General features: G+C 50.5%; 1 protein-coding gene across 1 annotated transcript in view; it reads left to right on the forward strand.

Moving 5' to 3' along the window:
• Window positions 1-18,392, forward strand: part of TG (thyroglobulin) — a 199,963-nt gene that overhangs the window by 163,033 nt on the left and 18,538 nt on the right. Inside the window, exons 43-44 of the mRNA XM_087825191.1 lie at window positions 9,469-9,633; window positions 10,628-10,795. Coding sequence (XP_087681317.1) covers window positions 9,469-9,633; window positions 10,628-10,795 — 333 coding nt within the window. The remainder of the gene's footprint in view (window positions 1-9,468; window positions 9,634-10,627; window positions 10,796-18,392) is intronic.

Raw genomic sequence — 18,392 nt, forward strand, 5'->3', positions numbered from 1 at the left:
GCAGCATCTTGGGGGGTCCAGTGAGGAGGGAAGCCAAAGCAAATGGCTCTCAATGTTGCAAAGGCCCCGAGGCTTGATGGAGGGACGGTGTTCAGCTTGACCTTGGGTGTGAGCAGAGCCCACGAATGCCAGGTGTTTGGCGGTGCTGGCTGAGCTGTTCAGCTCCTGCCTTCTCGTTTTCTGTATGTTGGCTTTCATTTTGGGATGACTTCCACTGCATCTTGTCTGGAGTTGGAAGTGACTTTAATATCTGCCAACCATCTCTTATCCTGCCTCCTGGGACCTCCTTGCCCCTCCCAAATGCACCTGGGACAGGATGATGAATTGACCCTCCTCAGACCAGTCCAGCCTTAGTCCTGGTCTGCCCCACCTTCCAGGACACCCTGTTGTCCCTGGCATTTGCATGGACTCCTCAGGGGGTCCTCCCTGCCTTGATCTGCCTTCCTTGTGAACTTCCACTTTCTCTTATTGCCTGGACAGGCTGCTGGGTTTGCCTCTGCATTCACTTGGGCTGTTCCACTGACCCGGAATGGCCTTCCCCTCATTTTAGGATCTGCCAGAACAAGGAGTGAGTCTCCCATCAGGGTTCCCCAGGGCTTTCATGTCACTGAGTCAGGGTGTGGTGGCAGGGCTCATGCTCCCTTAACCCCTGCAAAAGGTGGGGTCAAGCATGGCCCCAGTCTTGTTCTCTGCCCAAAGGTGAGATCCTCCCATTGTCCAAATGGCCTTGTGGCGTTGGGGAGGAGGGGGACAGCGAAAGTGGTACGGCCTGCCTGTGGGTGAGCTTTGCCAGAACGACCAGCCACTGCCCCATGAAGGAGGAGACAGGCACTGTTTCTAAACAAAGAGAGGTCTTAAGAGGGAACTTTGTAACATCACATCTTATCTTCCCTGGCTACAAAGGCACAGTCTGTCTCTGCACAGGGCATAGAGGCACAGTTTGCTGGTCACTTTTATTCCCATCAGCCAAGCAGACACTGGGGGTCCGTGGTGACATCCTAGCTCAACTCTTCAGCCCACTGAGAAAGGACGTCCTCTTGCTGTCTAATGTAATCACCTCCCTGCTACTTGATCCTGTACCCGATAGTAAGAAGCTTTGCTATGCGCATTGTTATTAATTATATACACAGATTTCTCTATAAATATATGCATTCTAAATACAAAAATATTTGAAAAGGATAAGACTGCTCCATATTTATAAGTAAATATTCTAGCACTTTCTTCCCAGACTCCCATGGATCGTCATGTGCACTCCATGTGGGAGACCAAGATATGAACAAACCATGAAGGAGGAGACAGGCACTGTTTCTAAACAAAGAGGGGTCTTAAGAGGGAACTTTGTAACATCACATCTTATCTTCCCTGGCTACAAAGGCACAGTCTGTCTCTGCACAGGGCATAGAGATCCTCATGAGTGCTGTTTGAGGACAGAGACGGCAGTCAGTCTCCTGCGACAAAGAAGGCTCCGTGCGTGGTGGCTCTGGGTGGCGCCACCCCATGAGCGGTCTGCTATAGCACCTCCTTCCCCATCTCTATGTTCTGAGCTCTGAAAACTGGAAGTTCCATGAACACAGGGGCTGCCTCTTTGTCAGTGATTGACACCAGCACTAGCACCTTCCACGGCCAGAGCAGCCGTCGAATATTTACTAGGAAGAAGGGAGGGAAAGATGGAGGGAGCGGGTTAAAAAAAGAAGAAAAGAAACTCCCTGCCTGAGATCACACCCTTCCTCGGGCCTGCGCTGCCTCTGGCTCCCCGCAGCCCCGAGGAGGTGAGAGGAGCTCGGGGACGAGCTGGAATTAGCCCCGATCGCAGAGCAGCTCCCAGCAGCGCAGGCTGCGGGGGGGCAAAGCAGCCGGGGGCCTGAGGGAGACAAAGCCTCTGCGAGGAGCTCCCCGGGTGACCGTGACCGGAGCCAGGCCCCTTAACTGCTCTGCCTTGGTATTTTCATCTCATAAAAAACAATAACAAGGAAACTTGCCCAACCACTGCTAATGCGCTTTAGCAGCACAAATGAGGTTCAGATCCGTAACAGAATGAGCATGGCTGGGTGAAACTCCCCTGCCTCTCATTCGGTGACACCCCAATACTTCTGGGCGATACGCCTTTTCACTCCTGACAAGAATCTGCTGTCATTATCTGAAGAAGGCCAAGCTCAACGCTGGCCTTGATGAAATTTAAAATGGTGCCATCCACGTATAAATGTCTGGATGGGTGTGAAATTGTCAGCCAGAGTTTCTTTCTTTACCCGATGAACCAGAACTAATTATGCCCAGGAGCATGGGCATCTGAGAAAGGATGGGAGAGGACAGACAGCTCAGTTGCTTAAAAAAATTCTTGACCAAAACAAAATTTCAACCTCCAAGTTGATCCTTAGATGGAAGAACGTTTCACTATTTTTTATTTTAATTTGAGTAGCAATAACATTACAAATAATAGTAACCAATCTCTGCATCGTGCTTTGCAGATAATATTTTTCAAGTCTGTTATTTCATTTAATTTTTGTAAGAACTTTGTGAAATATTGATTATGATTTTAATGATTGCTATTGCTTATTGGGAAGTTAATGGGTGTAAGCACTGTCCATGTGACCTCATCAATTCATCTCAACAAATGTATATTCTTCTCACCCTCAGTTTACACTGAGGAAACTGAGGCATGGAAAACTTTAATAGCTTTCCTAAGGACATACAGTGGTTAAGAGGGAGTGCTGGACTTGAACTTGGGCTGATGGGCACTGAGGCTCTTGATGCCACAGCTTGATACAGTATTATATACCCACTTTACAGATGTGGAAACTGAGGCCCTGAGAGTAAAGTCACTTGCCAAGTTGTCAGCGCAGGATACAGTACAATTTATCTAATCCCAAAGCCCATGCCCTGTCCATTTTTTCTACAAGTATAATAATTTACACTGTTTTTACCTGACAAAGGGGATGGTGTTGGAAATGATGTGAAATGTGTTCCAGGAGCGGAGTTACACAGGGACTCAGCATGCACCTATTTAGTTATGGAGACATCAGTGCCTGAGCAAGATCCCCTGGAGTGTCCCCACAGGGGATTTGGGGAGAGGGTCAGCTTGAATTCTGGGCCCAGGGCTGTCAGGGACATCCTCCAGGGACATCTGGAGCTAATAAAGAAGTGGTCACCACAGTGGAAACTGCTGAGCCCATCTGAACACACAGTGTGTGGGGTGTGGGACGAGGCTCAGGCCTGAGGACACAGACACCAGGACCGGCCAGAGCCAGCGGTTTCCGGTCAGCTGGCAGAGAAGATAGGCTTCCCCCAGGAACCCTGGAGGGATGCCCATGGAGGCTTCCGGAAAGGATGTTAAATAGGAAACAAAGCTACAAGAATAAATGACTAGAAAGAAGTATCTAGGTCCTTTTATAAGTTATAACTATGGAATTATTTTTAAAAGGCAGTGTATGCCCAATGTGTGTGTGACTTTCTCATTGGGAACGGAGGGAACAGAGCCTGCATTTTAAATTCCCTGTGAAACGAGGGGCAGCCATTGCCTTGGCTATCACTCGGGTGTCACTTTTAAGGGGCAAGCCCTCTGTCTGGGAAATCAGCTGTTTCCAGTGCCAAGCACTTAAATGTTTCTGACACCCAGAAGGTGACGGAGGCAATTAGAGGCAATGCCTGTGACAGATGGAAAAAGGCATTCTGTGAAGTCTGCAAGAACTGGAGGGGAAACAGGAGAGGAGGTGAGCTCCATTCTAAAGGCGCTGAGCCAGGGCCTCTCCATTTTCCCACCCGTGCCTGGGTGGTGCCCGTGGAGGGGTCCCCACAGTGAATGCCCACAGCTAACGAACGGGGCGTAGGGTGTGGCTAAGCCACGTGGAGAGTCACGTTTGCCAAAACGTCTGCAGAATGGAGGTTCACCACAGAGGGCCACCCCCCGCCAGTGTCCCCTGGCACAGGGAGGCTGGGTTGTGCTGCCACGTTGACAGACAGCCTGAGCCCACCCACCCCCGGAGCAGTGGCCCGGTCATGGCTCCCTGGTCCAGAGGTTTTCTGAGCACAGATTGAGAACAGCGTGTAAAGGGGTCAGAGCACGATAGGCCCCTACTACCTGCTGATACCTGCCTTCTCTTTCCTTCAGGCGTAGACAGCTGGAGTAATTTAAGCCTGAAAATAACAATACACCGAGGTACAACCTTCCTGTAGGCAGCTTGATAGTATGTGGTTTAAAAATATGTATATTTAGAATGCAAGGTGGGACTCCTGGCCCTGGGTTAAACAATGGTTCCTTAGATATGACTCCAAAAGTATAAACAGAAAAGAAAAAGTCGGACTTCATCAAAATGAAAAACTTTTGTGCTGCAAAAGATACCATTAAGAAAGTGAAAAGACAACCCATGGAATGGGAGCAAATATTTACAGATCATATGTCTGATAAGAGACTTGTGTCCGGAATATATAAAGAACACAACTCAAAAACAAAAAGACAACCCCGTTTAAAAATGGGCAAAGGACTTGAATAGATATTTCTCCAGAGAAGATGCACCAATGGCACATAAGCACATGAAAAGATGCTCAACAGCATTAGACATTAGGACAATGCAAATCAAAACCACAGTGAGATACTACTTCACGCCTCCTAGGCTGGCTATAATAACAGCAAACAAGATGACACTAAGTGCTGGTGAGGACGTGGGGAGCTTGGAATAGGCGTGCATTGCCTGAGGGAATGTAAGGGCTGCCGCTGCTCTAGACAACATTTGGCAGCTTCTCAAAAGGTCAAACATAAAGTTACCATATGACCCAGCAATTCTCCAAGCAGGGAAAACGAAAGCATACATCCGCACACACAAAACATGGAACAGGAATGTTCGTTGTGTCTTATTTATAATGGCCAAACAGGGAGACAACCCCAATGTCCGTCAGCTGATGAATGGGTAACATATTGAATGTGCATACAATGGAATATTATTTGATTATAAAAGGGAATGAAGCACTGGTATAGCTACAGCATGGGTGAAGTGAAAGAAACCAGACATGGAAGGCCACAGATTGTGTGATTCCATTATATGAGATGTTCAGAACAGGTAACTCTGTAGGGACAGAAAGTAGATTAGTGGTTGCCTGGGGCTGGGAGTGAGGGTGGGGAGTAGGGAATGACTGCTAATGGGCATGTGGCTTCTTTGTGGATTATGAAAATGTACTAAAATTAGATTATGGTGATGGGTAAAGGACTCCGTGAGAGTAACTAAAAACTATTGACTTGTATGCTTTAAATGAATGAATTGTATGATGTGAGTTGTATGCCCATAAAACCATTTTTAAAAATTTGTTGTTGTTGTTCATCTGGGGATATTTTTTCCATTGGTTCTCAGAAAGAGTGGAAGGGAGGGGGAGAGAGAGAGAGAAACATCAATGTGAGACACACCAGCTGGTTGCCTCCAGCACACACCCTGACTGGGGGTAGGGAGTGAACCTGAAACCCAGGTACGTGCCCTTGACTGTGAATTGAACTGGAGACCCTTTGGTGCGGAGGACAATGCTCTAACCACTGATCCACATGGGCAAAAACCATTTTTAAAAGTTAGCTGTAGAGGTCAAGAAACATAGCTTAAAATACCACCTATATAACAGAAATGAAATTTTCTTTAATAAAGATTTTCACATGTGTAGGTATAGTCAATGGAAAACCATTAAAATGTTATGAAAAAAGATCATTCAATACATTTTTATCTCCCAGGAAAAAAAAAGTATACCTTCTGACCCAGTAATTCCGTGGTATAAGGAAATTATCACAAATATGTGAATAGATTTAGCTGTAAAGATATATATCGCAGTGTTGCCTAAAGCATCATGAAATTAGAAACAATAGCTATCACTTACTGAATACTTGCTATTTGTAATAAAGCAGAGAGCTATATGAAAATCATCTCATTTCTTCGTGACAACAGTCCTTTGGAGAAGGGTCAGTATGATTATACTCCTTCTTACAGATAAAGAAAGGACCCAAATCAAACTACAGATCAGAGCCGGGGTCTGCATCCAGGCCTGTCTCTCTCTGTGACTGGCCGGTGCTCCTTGCTGTGGCTCGCTCCCTAACAGCCTAAACAGCAGATTGCACGCTTGTAGTCCAAGCAGTCCGGTAAATTAACAGGTCTCAGCCCAGAGTGAGATCCACAATGGACTGTAAGGTGGAAAAGGCAGGTTCAAAACCATTTTCAGCACTGAGGGTGCAAAGACAAATGACTCAGTGACATGTCTCAAAAACACTTTCTGTAACACCCTGTTCAGAATCTTTTACTGTCTTCTCATTGCCTGAGGGATACTTGCCCTGTATCCCGGGGTTTACCACCCTCTAAATTGCATCGTTTGCTTAGGCCAGATAGAATGTCCTCTCAACTCTATCCCTCAACACCCCTCAATGTAAATGCCTCTCTTCACTTAGGAGGACTTACCCAACCACCCACCCACCCACCCATCCACCCACCCATCCACCCATCCATTCACCCACCCACCCATCCACCCATCCATCCATCCATCCATCCATCCACCCACTCACCCACCGATCCACCCACCCACCCATCCATTTACCCATCCACGCCCTCATTCACACAGTACTGGCTCCCTCCTTCAATACATATTTTTCTGAGTTCCAGATCATATTCTGGGGATGCTGGGATACCTGGGACTAGCTCCTGGGGTACCTGTACAGCTCCTTTGTGTAATCAGACCCCTGAACCCACCTGCCATCCCTGCCCCTCCCCCAAGAATGGCTACCCACTCTCTTTCTTTTCCCCAACCATTTCTTCCCATCGAAGTCCACTCAAGTCCTAATTCTGTGCTGTTTCCTTCGAGCTACCCTCATACTCAGAGACCTCTCCCTCCTCTGAATTCCCAAAGCATGAGAATTTCTGTCTTTCTTTTGCCCCTGTTGATGGAGAGCCTCATCTCCAGTCCACCGGTATCTGTGTCCTGCTGGGTAGAGTCTATTTTAAAAAGCAGATGTGTGACTGAGCAGGCCCCCAAGACAGAGATTTCGAGGCTCTGGTTACCCATCGGTCTGTGCTGTAATAGGGGGTTTTATTAAGTGACATTTTAGGCCAAGATAAAAAAAAAACACTTACAAAATGATGATTATTGCATCATTAGTATGAATATGTGCAGGGCTCTGTGGCAAGGCATCCATGTGAACCGACTCCTTGGTTCCACATGGTGGCCATGGGGCCTGGAGTTTCCCACACATCACCCTTCCCCAGGAGGCAAAGGGCACCGTCCCTCATCTGGGAGGAGTCTCGTCTGAGGGGTGCTGGGAAGGTACTTCCCGGGGACTCCCTTTTCACTCAGAGCCACGTGTTCTGACTCACTGATCCTCCTAAGAAAGAGCCAGGGGCCCCCCTGGGACATTTATCCTAGAAACTCTCTCTCTCTCTCTGTGGTCAGCAACTTCTTCATGGAAGGCCTGTGAGTGGTTCCTCAGAGCAGGCGAAACTCTGAGGTGTCCATTTCCAGAAAGTTTGCGTGCGTTCCCGAGACCGTGTCTCTGAGCGTGTGCGAGTGTGTGTAAGTTTCTGAGTGAGTGTCAGCGGGTGTTCCTGTGACTGTGTGTTTCTGAGTGTGTGTGGGTATGACTGTGTCTGATGTGTGTCTGTGAGTGTGCATTTCTCTCTGTGACTGGATGTTTCTGAGTGTGGGTGTGTGTCTGCGTGTGAGTGTTCTGTCTGTGACTGTGTGTCTATACGTGCCTGGACAGGGGCAAGACCGGGCTCTGAGGTGACTCACTTAGGTCACCTCAGTTGGTGGCTAACTGAGGTCAGGTCACCTCACAATGTCCAGAGGCTCCAGGGAGAAAAAGCAGTGGTCAGCGATTGTGGTTTTGCCCTACACTATTTTTAAAGTTAAAAAAAAACCACACCCACACAAAACAGGCGGAAACTCATTGCCATTGAATAGCTAGGTCAGATTTAGATAAAGCACCGGCCCAGGGCCCAGGGGCTGCTGGCGTGACTGGGCAGTGTGACAAGACCTCGCTACTCTGAACCCTGGAGCCCCAGGACACCAACTACACCCTCACTCCCCACCTCCACCCCTCTGCAGAGGACACCCCAACCCGTGCATCTTCCCAGTGACTGTGAAGGAGGGCTTATCATTCCCACTCCCGATGAGGAAATTGAGGCCCTCAGATGTCAGCCTCACGCCCATGCCCCCAGTCACCTCATCAGTGGGGTTAATAAAGCTGGAGTTTAAACCTGTCCTTCTGCCCTGAAAGCCCCAGACCTTTGCAGGACTCCGCATAGCACCCTCCCCCCAGCTCCTGTCTCCAAGCAAGAGCTTTCAAGTGAGGGCTGAGCCGGCTGTTGGGCTGTTGTCTTGTTTAACCATTGCTTTTCCATGAAGAGAAAGGTTTCCTTCAGGAAGATCAATTGAAACAAAATACTTTGAGAGGAAAGTTCTCTAAGCTTTCTGGCAGTATCAGTCTAACCCACGCCTCTAACCACTTCCTCACCATATCAGGAACTCGGGCTTTTTATAGCTGTGGACAATGTTGACAAGATTAGAGGGGCCTATCCCCAAATCCACATCTCCCCGAGGCCCCCACTGCAGCTCTGCAGTAGGCCTGGTCAGTTCACGATTTAGAATGTGAGGCTTTGACCTTGAGCATGTGTGTGTGTGTGTGTGTGTGTGCGTGTGTGTGTGTATGTGTGCACATGCTCTATGTTCTCTAGAGACTGAGCATGCCCAGTGATTCTCAGAAGGCTGACCCCTCCTTGTTAGAAAGATGAACCCACGGGCAATCATCCTGCCCCTGTGTGTTGTCACCTTGGCGCTGGCTGGGCACTTTATGTTCATTGCTGCTAATTCCCAGCGGGAGCCTGGGGCTCTCCCTCACTCACAGACGCCAGGCTCAGAGAAGGCCCTGCTGGAGGTGGACGGCGCAGGCAACCTTGGCACACCTCCCGGCCAGCGGCGGGAGCCCCCGCTAATCCGAATGGGTTGAGGGCAGGAAACCATGTGCCTGTCCTTTGAACCTGTCCTTCAGGGACACAGTGTGGCTATCTCGGGATCCACCCCGATGCATCCCTCTCCCTCGGGTTGGTTTCCGACTGTCCCTGCTCGCCTCTGGCCACAAGGTCCCTCCTTGGACCTGACAGTGAAGTAGACATAGCAGAGTTCTCTCCAGTCCTGATCTTAGTCCCATTCAACCACCATCAGCCCTTTCCCTCAATGTGCAGCCTTAGTTCACAGTGAAAACTGGAGATGACCCCATCCAGGGCTCTCACTTCCCAGATGAGGAAACTGAGATGGAGACATTTGGGCAAGACCACGCAGCATGTTCATATAATACTGATCAGCCCTGACTTCCCAAATGCCTGTGGGTATCTCCGGGACGAGTCCTGGGACTCCTGGGTGTAGATGAAGGACCAGAGCCCTGTATGCCCTGAGGTCTGTGCTGAGAGGAGGAAAGAAGCATGAAGACTATCAGCCCTCGTCTGCTCTCTCTTGCAGGGTGGCTCTGCACTGTCCCCCGCCGCTGTCATCAACCGGGAGAGGGCTCAGCAGCAGGCAGCTGCTTTGTCAAAGGAGGTCAGCTGCCCCACCTCGTCCATCCAAGAAATGATATCCTGCCTCCGTCAGAAGCCCGCCAGCATCCTCAATGACGCCCAGACCAAGGTGGGCACTTGTGTGAAAAATGGGAAGGGACATTCTCTGACTTTTTACAAAAGAAAACCAAGCCTAGGAAGGAGACCTGACCCACCTAGGGCCAGACTGTAGGTTGATGAGCAGCTGGCACTAAGATGCACACTCCCTGCCCCAGGGCTGTGCATGGACCAGGATGTTGTGGACCAAGCGTGGGCACTGATGGCCGACAGGTCTCTGTGCCCCTGGGAGTTTATCTGTAGAGTGGGGATAGCCATGCGGGACTTGTGGAGCAGGAGAACAACATGAAGTAACCTGTGTACAGGGTCCCATCTACACGGGGACCATGCTGGCACTCCATCTGGCCACAACTACATGTGCTGAGTGTCACAGTCACACTACAATGGAGCTGGGCCACCCGGCCCCTGAGACAGAGCAGCTATGTGCTTCCCTTTTCCTACCTACAAAGATCCAATTCGCAGTCTCTCGCTGGCCCTGATGTGAATAAAAGGGATGCCAGCAGGGAGCATGCTGTCATCTCAGCTGATGGCTTGCTTGGTCTTTTTGGCAATAAACCTAGACTTGCAGATCTGGAGTGGATCTGAGCCTCAGCTCCCCCAAATGTGAGCTAATTGAATAGAGGCCAACACTGATATATTTCCCTGTTATATCCCACCTTGGCCACCACCCCACCTTGATCACTGTCTCCTCCTGCCTCACTCACACTCCTGGCTCACCCATTCTTCCCTGTGGATGTTGTCACCTCCACAGGATGGCTCTGGTAGCTCCTGGGGACCAAACATTGCTCAGATGGAGACCCACCTTCTAGCCCCTTGCAGTGTCACTGGTGTCTTGCCTGCCTGTCATTCTGGTCATTTTACTCTGATTTCCCAATAAAGCCCCAGATGGACCACCAGGACCATGTCCTTTATGGTTAAGTGAAGCAATGCCACTGGATATTGCAGCCCCATTTCCTTTAAAAAGAGTAAAATCCGTATAAACAACAGCATCCTTTGCACCGATGCAGCTCCTGGCTGTGAGTGGCCCCTTCCACTACTGGGGTCCTGTGATTGACGGCCAGTACCTGCGAGAGGCTCCCGCCAGAGCGCTGCAGAGGGTCCCGCAGGGCGAGGTCGATCTGCTCATCGGCAGTTCTCAGGACGACGGGCTCATCAGCAGGGCGAAGGCCGTGAAGGTAGGAGGGCCCCTCAGACGGCCCTGCTGGATGTGGCCCTGGCTCTGACCTTGGCCAAGAGTCATTGACTACTTGCTCATTTACAAAGCAATCACTGAATAACTGCTCTGTGGACAGGCTCTATGAGGAGTGGGGGAGGTGGTCTGGGGTTGGGGTTCAGAAATAAGAAATGTGCAGAGCTGTGAGCAGCACCGACACAGCCACACCCACAGCAGCAAATGACTTCGTGAATGAATCACTTTGGGACACGGCGAGCAGAGGCTGACCAGGAGCTCTGTAGCTTCAGGTTCCAGCCCGCAGACACCCCTGTCCCATGAAGGACACTGTCCCACTGAGACTGGGAGAGGCGGCCCCAGTGCACGGAACACAGCGAGGACACACACACTGAACACGGGGCTCTGTCTGTCTGGCTCTGTGGGATATAAGGCAGCATAGCCAGAATTAACAACAAAATCATCCACGCAAATGAGATCTCAAGTCCCCTTAAAATGTTCTATCCCCTTGGGCATGACCTCACCTGGGGAATCTACTTACAGCCACAGAGGCGCCACGTTGGCGTGACACACAGGCAAGGGTGCTACCACGGCGGGAAGTATTGTGGCGAAACGTTGGAAGGAACTCAAATGTCCATTACCAGGGCAGTGGCTGAATAAATGAAGCCGCGCGTGAGCTATTAACTGTGATGCGGTGGGGAGAGGAGGGCACACGCTCCACCTCCGCGGGCTCGAGGAAGGCCTGTGATATGTTGTTAACTGGGAAGCAAAAGATAAGGGTGCAGAGCAATGTGAAATTTAGGCAGCATTCACATTTGAAAACAGCCAGTCTGCGCCTGTCTCTAACAATGGGAGTGTAATTTTATGTGTATTGTGTGAAGGACAGTGACGTGCAAAGATACACAGCAGGCCGTTGACACTGGCTGTCTCGGGAAGCGTGGCAGGTGGGAGAGAATGCGATCAATTTGCTATCGCTGGTGTTCCTACAGGGCCATATGTGTACGGATATGTATGTATGTGGAGAGAAATGTGCTGTGTGAGTGTGTGTTTGTGAATGTGTGTGAGGGTGTGTGTGTGAGGGTTGTGTGAATGTGTGTGAATGTTTGTGAGTGTGTGAGAGGGTGTGTGTGTGAATGTGTGTGAAGGTTGTGTGAATGTGTGTATGTGAGAGCGAGTGCATGTGTGTGAGTATGTATGAGTGTGTGAGAGGGTGTGTGTGTGAGGATTGTGTAAATGTATGTGAGTGTGAGTGTGTGTGTGCACGCATGTGCACGCAGGTGGCACAGAGCAGAGCTTAGTAACTGTTAGCTTCCATCCAGTTGACTCACAGCCCAGGAGAAAGTGCTTTCGCCCCTGATCCATCTGTTTTGCTGCTGAGCAGTCCCGTGTAACTCGCGTGTCACCTCAGGGGCTGTGATGTGATACTGAGGCAGACTCACACTCAGGAGACACTGAGGAGATACCAGCTTCACCACGAGCCCTTGGCTTCTCCTCTAAAATAGGAGGTCTTCTAACACTTTTGATCAAACCCCTAACCAGCTAAAAACTGCCAGTGTGGTCATTTAAGTATAAATGATACACATGGGTACTCCTGTACTAAAACGTTGAATTATTATAAAACATTCATAAAAAGAAAAGAAATTAAAGGCACGAGAAAGAAATGAATGTTCTTATATTCATGCTGCAGCGTCTCCAGGGTCAGAGCCAATGCCCTGTAGCCCGAGCTTAACTGGAAGACTTGGCCATTGGCCCTTGCCCTCTCCCATACGACGCCTAATTTCACATTGTCCTGCAGGGCAGGATGGGAATCTCTGTGCAGAAGAAGTTATATCCTCACAGCAGTGGTTCTTTGGACCATGTGCTGAAGATGTATCCCAGCCATCTCTGACTTTAGAAAGGAAGGAAGCAGTGTTATAACCCCAGGAGACTGGGAATAATCCCAACAGGTGGGAGGGAGCAGGCCCTGGCTACTTCCCATCTCCCTCCCTCAGCAGCGGAAAAGCCATCCACAGGGGCTGGGAAGGGGCCTCTTACTGCTGGACTTGGGGCTGTGGTTGACCAGAGCGCAGCCCAAGTCTGAATTTTCTGATTATTCCAGGCCATTCTAAGAGGGTTGCCTGGTCATGCAGCCTCCTTGGCCTTTCCTGGTCCTCTCCCAGACGTGTGTGTGGCAGTTTCCCAACTCTGCCCTCAGTTTCTGAGCCCCTCCAACCAGAAGCCTGGACCCAAAGGACTGGAAACCCTCCTCAATGATGCACGTGCATTCCTCTCATTGTGTCTCCCTCTGAGGCTTTCAAGGAGAGACGTTTCCTTGGTCCACTTGCAAGGAAAGATGGTGTCTGCTGACAGGACCTCACTGGCACGACATGGCTGGGAAAGCATGTCCCAAGTCCAGGATGGAGAAAGCGCTAGGAGGGCGTGGCGGGCGGGGCCGGGGCTGCTGTTTACACCCCAGCCCCACACCGCTCCCTCCGCACAGCTATTGGCTAGACTGGTCCCCTCGAACCTCCCTCTGCTCATTCCCTTTGAACGTGCACTAGGGTGGCCACTGAGTAGTTTCTGTGAGCCTGCACCCTGTTTTGCCAGGAACCCATCTAGGTGCTGATGTGCAGCATTGGAAAGACGAGAGAAATAGTCGTGACTAGGCTGGTGGCCAGCTCCACACTTTCAACGTCATTACATGCTGACATCTCTTAATGCCCACCTCCAGCCTAACCCATACCTCCTGCCTGCACTTCTCTTTTGAACTCTAGACTGGTTCAGCCTGTGTGGTCTGTTTAACATCTTCACTAAGAGTCTCGTAGCTTCTCATTCTTAAGGTATCCGAAACAACTGCTGATTCCACCCTTTCCCTGCCCCCAACCAGCCGGTTTCCCGCTGTCTTCACCATCTCCATAAACAGCAGCTCACGCTCCTGCATGCCTAGGCCAGAAGCCATGCTGAGCTCTGTTCCCGGCCCTGCTGCCAGCAGTCTAGCAGCACATCCGCGGGCTCTACAGAATGGACCCAGAATCCAACCACCTTTCTGCCATCACTCTGATCCATGCCATCATCTTTGCCCAGGGATTTTATGATGACCCCCAAATAGCTCCCTGTTTCTGGCATTGCCCCTGTCATCCCTGAGAACCACAGTGGACAAGCCATTCCTTACCAGTATGAACTAGATCATGTTACTCCTCTACTCAAAGGAGAGGCTACTCCAGTGGCCTCATGTCTCTCAGAAGAAAAGCCACAGTCCCCTACAATGACCTCCAAGGTCCTTCCTCATGTGGCCTCTGCTTTGACCTCACCTCCTGCTACTTCCCCTTCGCTCACTGTGCTTCATCTCACGGGTCCCTTCGGTGTTCCTCAACTATGCAGAGCACACTCCCTCCTTAGAGTCTTGGCACTTGCTGTTCCTCTTCTAGAATGTTCTTCCTCAGGTAACTCACTGCCTCACTTCCTTCAGGGTCTGCTTCTTCAGAGTGGTCAACGCCCTGATGGAAAGGGCAGTCGTACCCCCAGCATTCTCTCTCCCGCTTACCCTGTTCCCCATCCTCAGCACTTACACCTTTCAACATAGTACCACCTCATTTGTCTACTGTGTTTCTTCTTCAACTGGAATGTGAGCCCCATGAGCACTGAGACTTTATTTTGCTTCCCGCTTTATCTCTGGTTCCTAGGAAAGAGTCTGGTACACACTAAGTGATCAATGAATCTTTATTAAGTTGAAGAATGAAATGATAGGGAACCAACCATGTGCCAGGATCTAACCTAGGAGTTTTTAATGAAATAATCTATCCCCAAACAAACTTATGAAACAAGAAGTATTATCTTTTCTTTTGGATGGGACACCAGATCAGAGAGAAGGCAGACTTCAAATCTAGATCTTCCCAACTCCAGAGACATTCTCTCTCTATTACAGTCACTCTGGGAAAGCCAGGCCTTCCCTCCCAGAGCTTGCTGTCCACCAGCACACATGCTAGGGACTCGTATGTGCACAAACACAGCCATTACAGGGACCGCTGTGTGCAAAGGGCTTTGTAGCTCCACCCACATTCTTATCTCAGCCATAATGCTGTGCAGTATGTACTCTTTGACCAGTATTAACACCACTGTACTGAGGAAGAAACAGGCTTCGAGAAGGTTCATGATTGTCCCAAGGTCATCTAGCTAGTCATTTGCAAAGCCAAGTCTCCACTTCAGGCCCTCTGGCTCCAAATGAGGCCCTTTGCCTATAGCCCCATGTGTGTTCAACTCCACAACAGGGATGGTGAAGGCAGGAGGACCACGTATGCCTTACAGACATGGTCACGGCCTAGAGGAGCCTCAGAGTCCTGCCAGCACAGAGTGGCAGGAAGTGGTATGGACACACAAGTGCATACCAGGCTGCCAGCTGCCCTCTCAACCCAGCATCGAAGTTTATCTTTTATTTCACAACATCCTGCTCTTGCCTGTCTTCTGGGTTACTTTCCTCACCTCAACCTGCTCTTGGCCTGGATTTAAAGTTGGGTTTGTAGGTATCTCCACTTCCCCCCATCAGGCTCCATCCACCTGGGCCCAACTACCGTTAGATGAGCAGAACCCAGAAGGGCACATCCCTGAGGCCTCCATCCCAGTGACTCCTTCTGTGACATCAGTCCATTCCCTCTGGCCCCATCTCTGCTGAGAAGCAGGACATCAATTGCTGAGAATCACTACATCTGCCGAGAATGGGTGTCAAGCATGTTTTCCAGCACCCAGGCACATTTGTCTATCACCCTACACTTAGTGAGATCACTTACTCTATGCAAGACACTGGGCTCAGTGTTTGGGGTGTTGATGCAAATGACATCTGCCCTCAAGGAGCTCATAGTCAGAGAAGGAGAGAGAAAGGAGGAGACGTGAGTAACTAAAATACAGTTAGATACACACAGCCTGGGGAGGTGGACACCCCACTGCAGGGCTGTGAGGACACTGGTGGGAGAGGGTTGCTGCACCCACAGTGGCCCTGCCAGCATAAGAGACACAGTGATAAAGGAGCTGACCAGGACCTCGCCCCCCAGCCGTCTGTCTACAGAGCGAGGAGAATGTCCTTGGACGAGTATGGAGAGCATCTGAGTTCCTCAGAGCCCGGGCCTCAGTTTCCCTGCCTGTAAAGTCAGGAGATTATTAGTGGATAGCCTCATGTTGAGAGGATGCCAGCAGGCACCAGTGTCTAGCAAAGAGGGTGTGCTCAATAAATGTTAGTTTTTCAGTTAATTCTTTAACTGTACTACTATGATTAGTGTTCAGAATTATTGTCCCTGGTCCAGAGGATTATCCAGAGAAAGCAGGAGAAATACCCAGACGTCCAGTCACTGACTCACCTCCCTGACCAGAGACCAGAGGATTATCCAGAGAAAGCAGGAGGAATACCTAGAACATACAGTCACTGACTCACCTCCCTGACCAGAGGCTGAGTTTCCCGGCTGTGGGAGACACACACACACGCGTGCTTTCTCCTCACGCCAGCTCCATATCACTACCATCGGAGCCCAACCCACAAACACACATGGTCCAGATTCCTGGGGGACGCCACAGGAAGGGCAGGAGTCCCCCTGCCCCAAGTACAGCCCCTGGACCCACCTGTCACCTCGGCAGAGAACCACCAAATTCCCGGAGACCAAAGAGGGCGGGTGGGCAGGGCTTCCGCCAAGTCCACGTGGAGACCCTCACTCACCTGCCATCCCTCCCGGCTGTGGCCACCCAAGGCGTCCTAGCGAACCCGCCAAGTTAAGGACATACCCGCGGAGCATCGGCCGCCTGAGGCGCCTGGAAGGGCTCTGTCCCTGTCCTCGGAGGGAGCTGGTTTTCTGAAGCAGCAGCTTTCTGCCGATCCTTCCTCGGCGCACGGTGGGATTTCTCCCCCTCTCTCCTCCCGACTGGTGAGACTGACAGCCTGCCTGCACTAACCGGCGCTCATTTGCATGATCAAAGGCAGATTTGTTCCCAGATGCACTGTGCCGCCTGCCCCGCCAAGCACAAGCATCTTCAAAGAAGGCAGGGAAAATCAGAAATAGAGCGTGGCCGCGGCTGCCTTGGCCGAGCGCGGCCAGGAGTTGGCCTCGGCCGGGCGCAGGTGGCGCGGGGCCCAGGGGGGGGGGGGGCTGGAGGAGGGCCGCCCATCCGAGGGTTGAAAGCGGCACCTGGCAGCTCTAGGCGCTGGCAGCAGCCCCAGCACGGGAAAATCCAGACTCTGGTGACAGACTAGAGCAGAGGACCAAGCAGGAGTTGCGGCGAGTACACACGCTTTCCTGGAAAGAGGCGCAGCTGGACGGAGCCCCTGCCACGCAGGGGAGTGTGTGCGGGGGGCTGGGGGCACAGTCTGACCCAGCCCAGGACCTGAAATCAGAAAATGGGTCTAAGTTCTTAGCTTCGGCCAAGTGATTTGGGCAAGTCGCTTAAGTTCCTTATCCTTCAAATGGCACAGTGAGAGCAGCCTGCCTGTCGCCTGCCGTGTTCTGAGAGGACCCCGGGCCAAGGAGAAGGTGCCAAAACTTGGGGACCCTGACTGGCCCCCTGGCTCTGGGCTTCCTGAGCACACAATGAACCCTGCATGCCAGGTGGTGAGAGTTGACCCTTCCGCATGTCACCTCCCTCATCCAATGATCCCTATGGCCCTGCCAGGTGGGGTTATCATTCTCACTTCAGAGAAAGCAGGGATCAGCAGGATTGACTTGTCCCCGCAAAACAGGAAAATTATATTACTGTTTACTGCATTAGGGAGTGCAGTGATTATATTTACTGTTTACTAAATCCATTGACGATGCTGGTAAAAGATGGACGCAAGCCAGGCTGGATTCTTCATTATAGAGTCATTGTTTATTTACTTAATTCTGATTTTAAAGGAAATTAAAAGGAAAATATTTTCATAGGCCCCTAAAATTGTTGTAGGCCCTGGGCACTGTGCCTGCTGTGTCTGATGGAGAAGTGAACCCCTTATCCCTTAACACCCACAGATCGTAGTAGAAACAGGAGCCACCCACACGTTAAGTCTTGCATGTGCCCAGTGTACAGTTATTAAGGGGCTCTGCCCGAGACTCTGGGTGAAAGTCATCACCCAACAAATAAAGTTCCTGACTTGTGCAGTTTGTGGTCTAGTGAGAGAGCACTGCTGTGTGAGCAAATACATTAAGGGTTTCAGGCCCCGAAAAGGTGCTTTCAAGACAATGAAACAGTGGCTAGAGGGAAAGTGATGCCGTGGAGGAAAGTCCTGTAGCAGGGAAGCCAGGGAGGTGATTGCACTGGGCCCTGAGAGATGAGAAGGGGCTAGCTGTGGGGATAGCTACATGAAGAGCAACTGCAAAGGCCCTGGGGCAGGGCTTGTTTGTGGGACAGAGAAGGCTGGAGTGTTGGAAACCCAGTGGATCATGGAGGGAGTGGTGGGAGAGGAAGTGGGATGTGTTGGGGAGACATGTTGGATGAGATATCAGCCATCAGAAAAGTGATTTTATTCTACTTGCAGTGGGCAGATATTGGAATGTTTTAAACTAGGAAGTCATTATATTGATGTATCTTTTTTAAAAAGAACATTCCGGCGGCTCTATGGAAAATTGACCCTGGAGGGGTAACAAAGGAAGTAGATGCCATATTATACTGTTGTA

Source organism: Miniopterus natalensis, chromosome 16 (genome assembly GCF_054644295.1).
Source record: "Miniopterus natalensis isolate mMinNat1 chromosome 16, mMinNat1.hap1, whole genome shotgun sequence".
Classification (NCBI taxonomy): Eukaryota; Metazoa; Chordata; class Mammalia; order Chiroptera; family Miniopteridae; genus Miniopterus; species Miniopterus natalensis.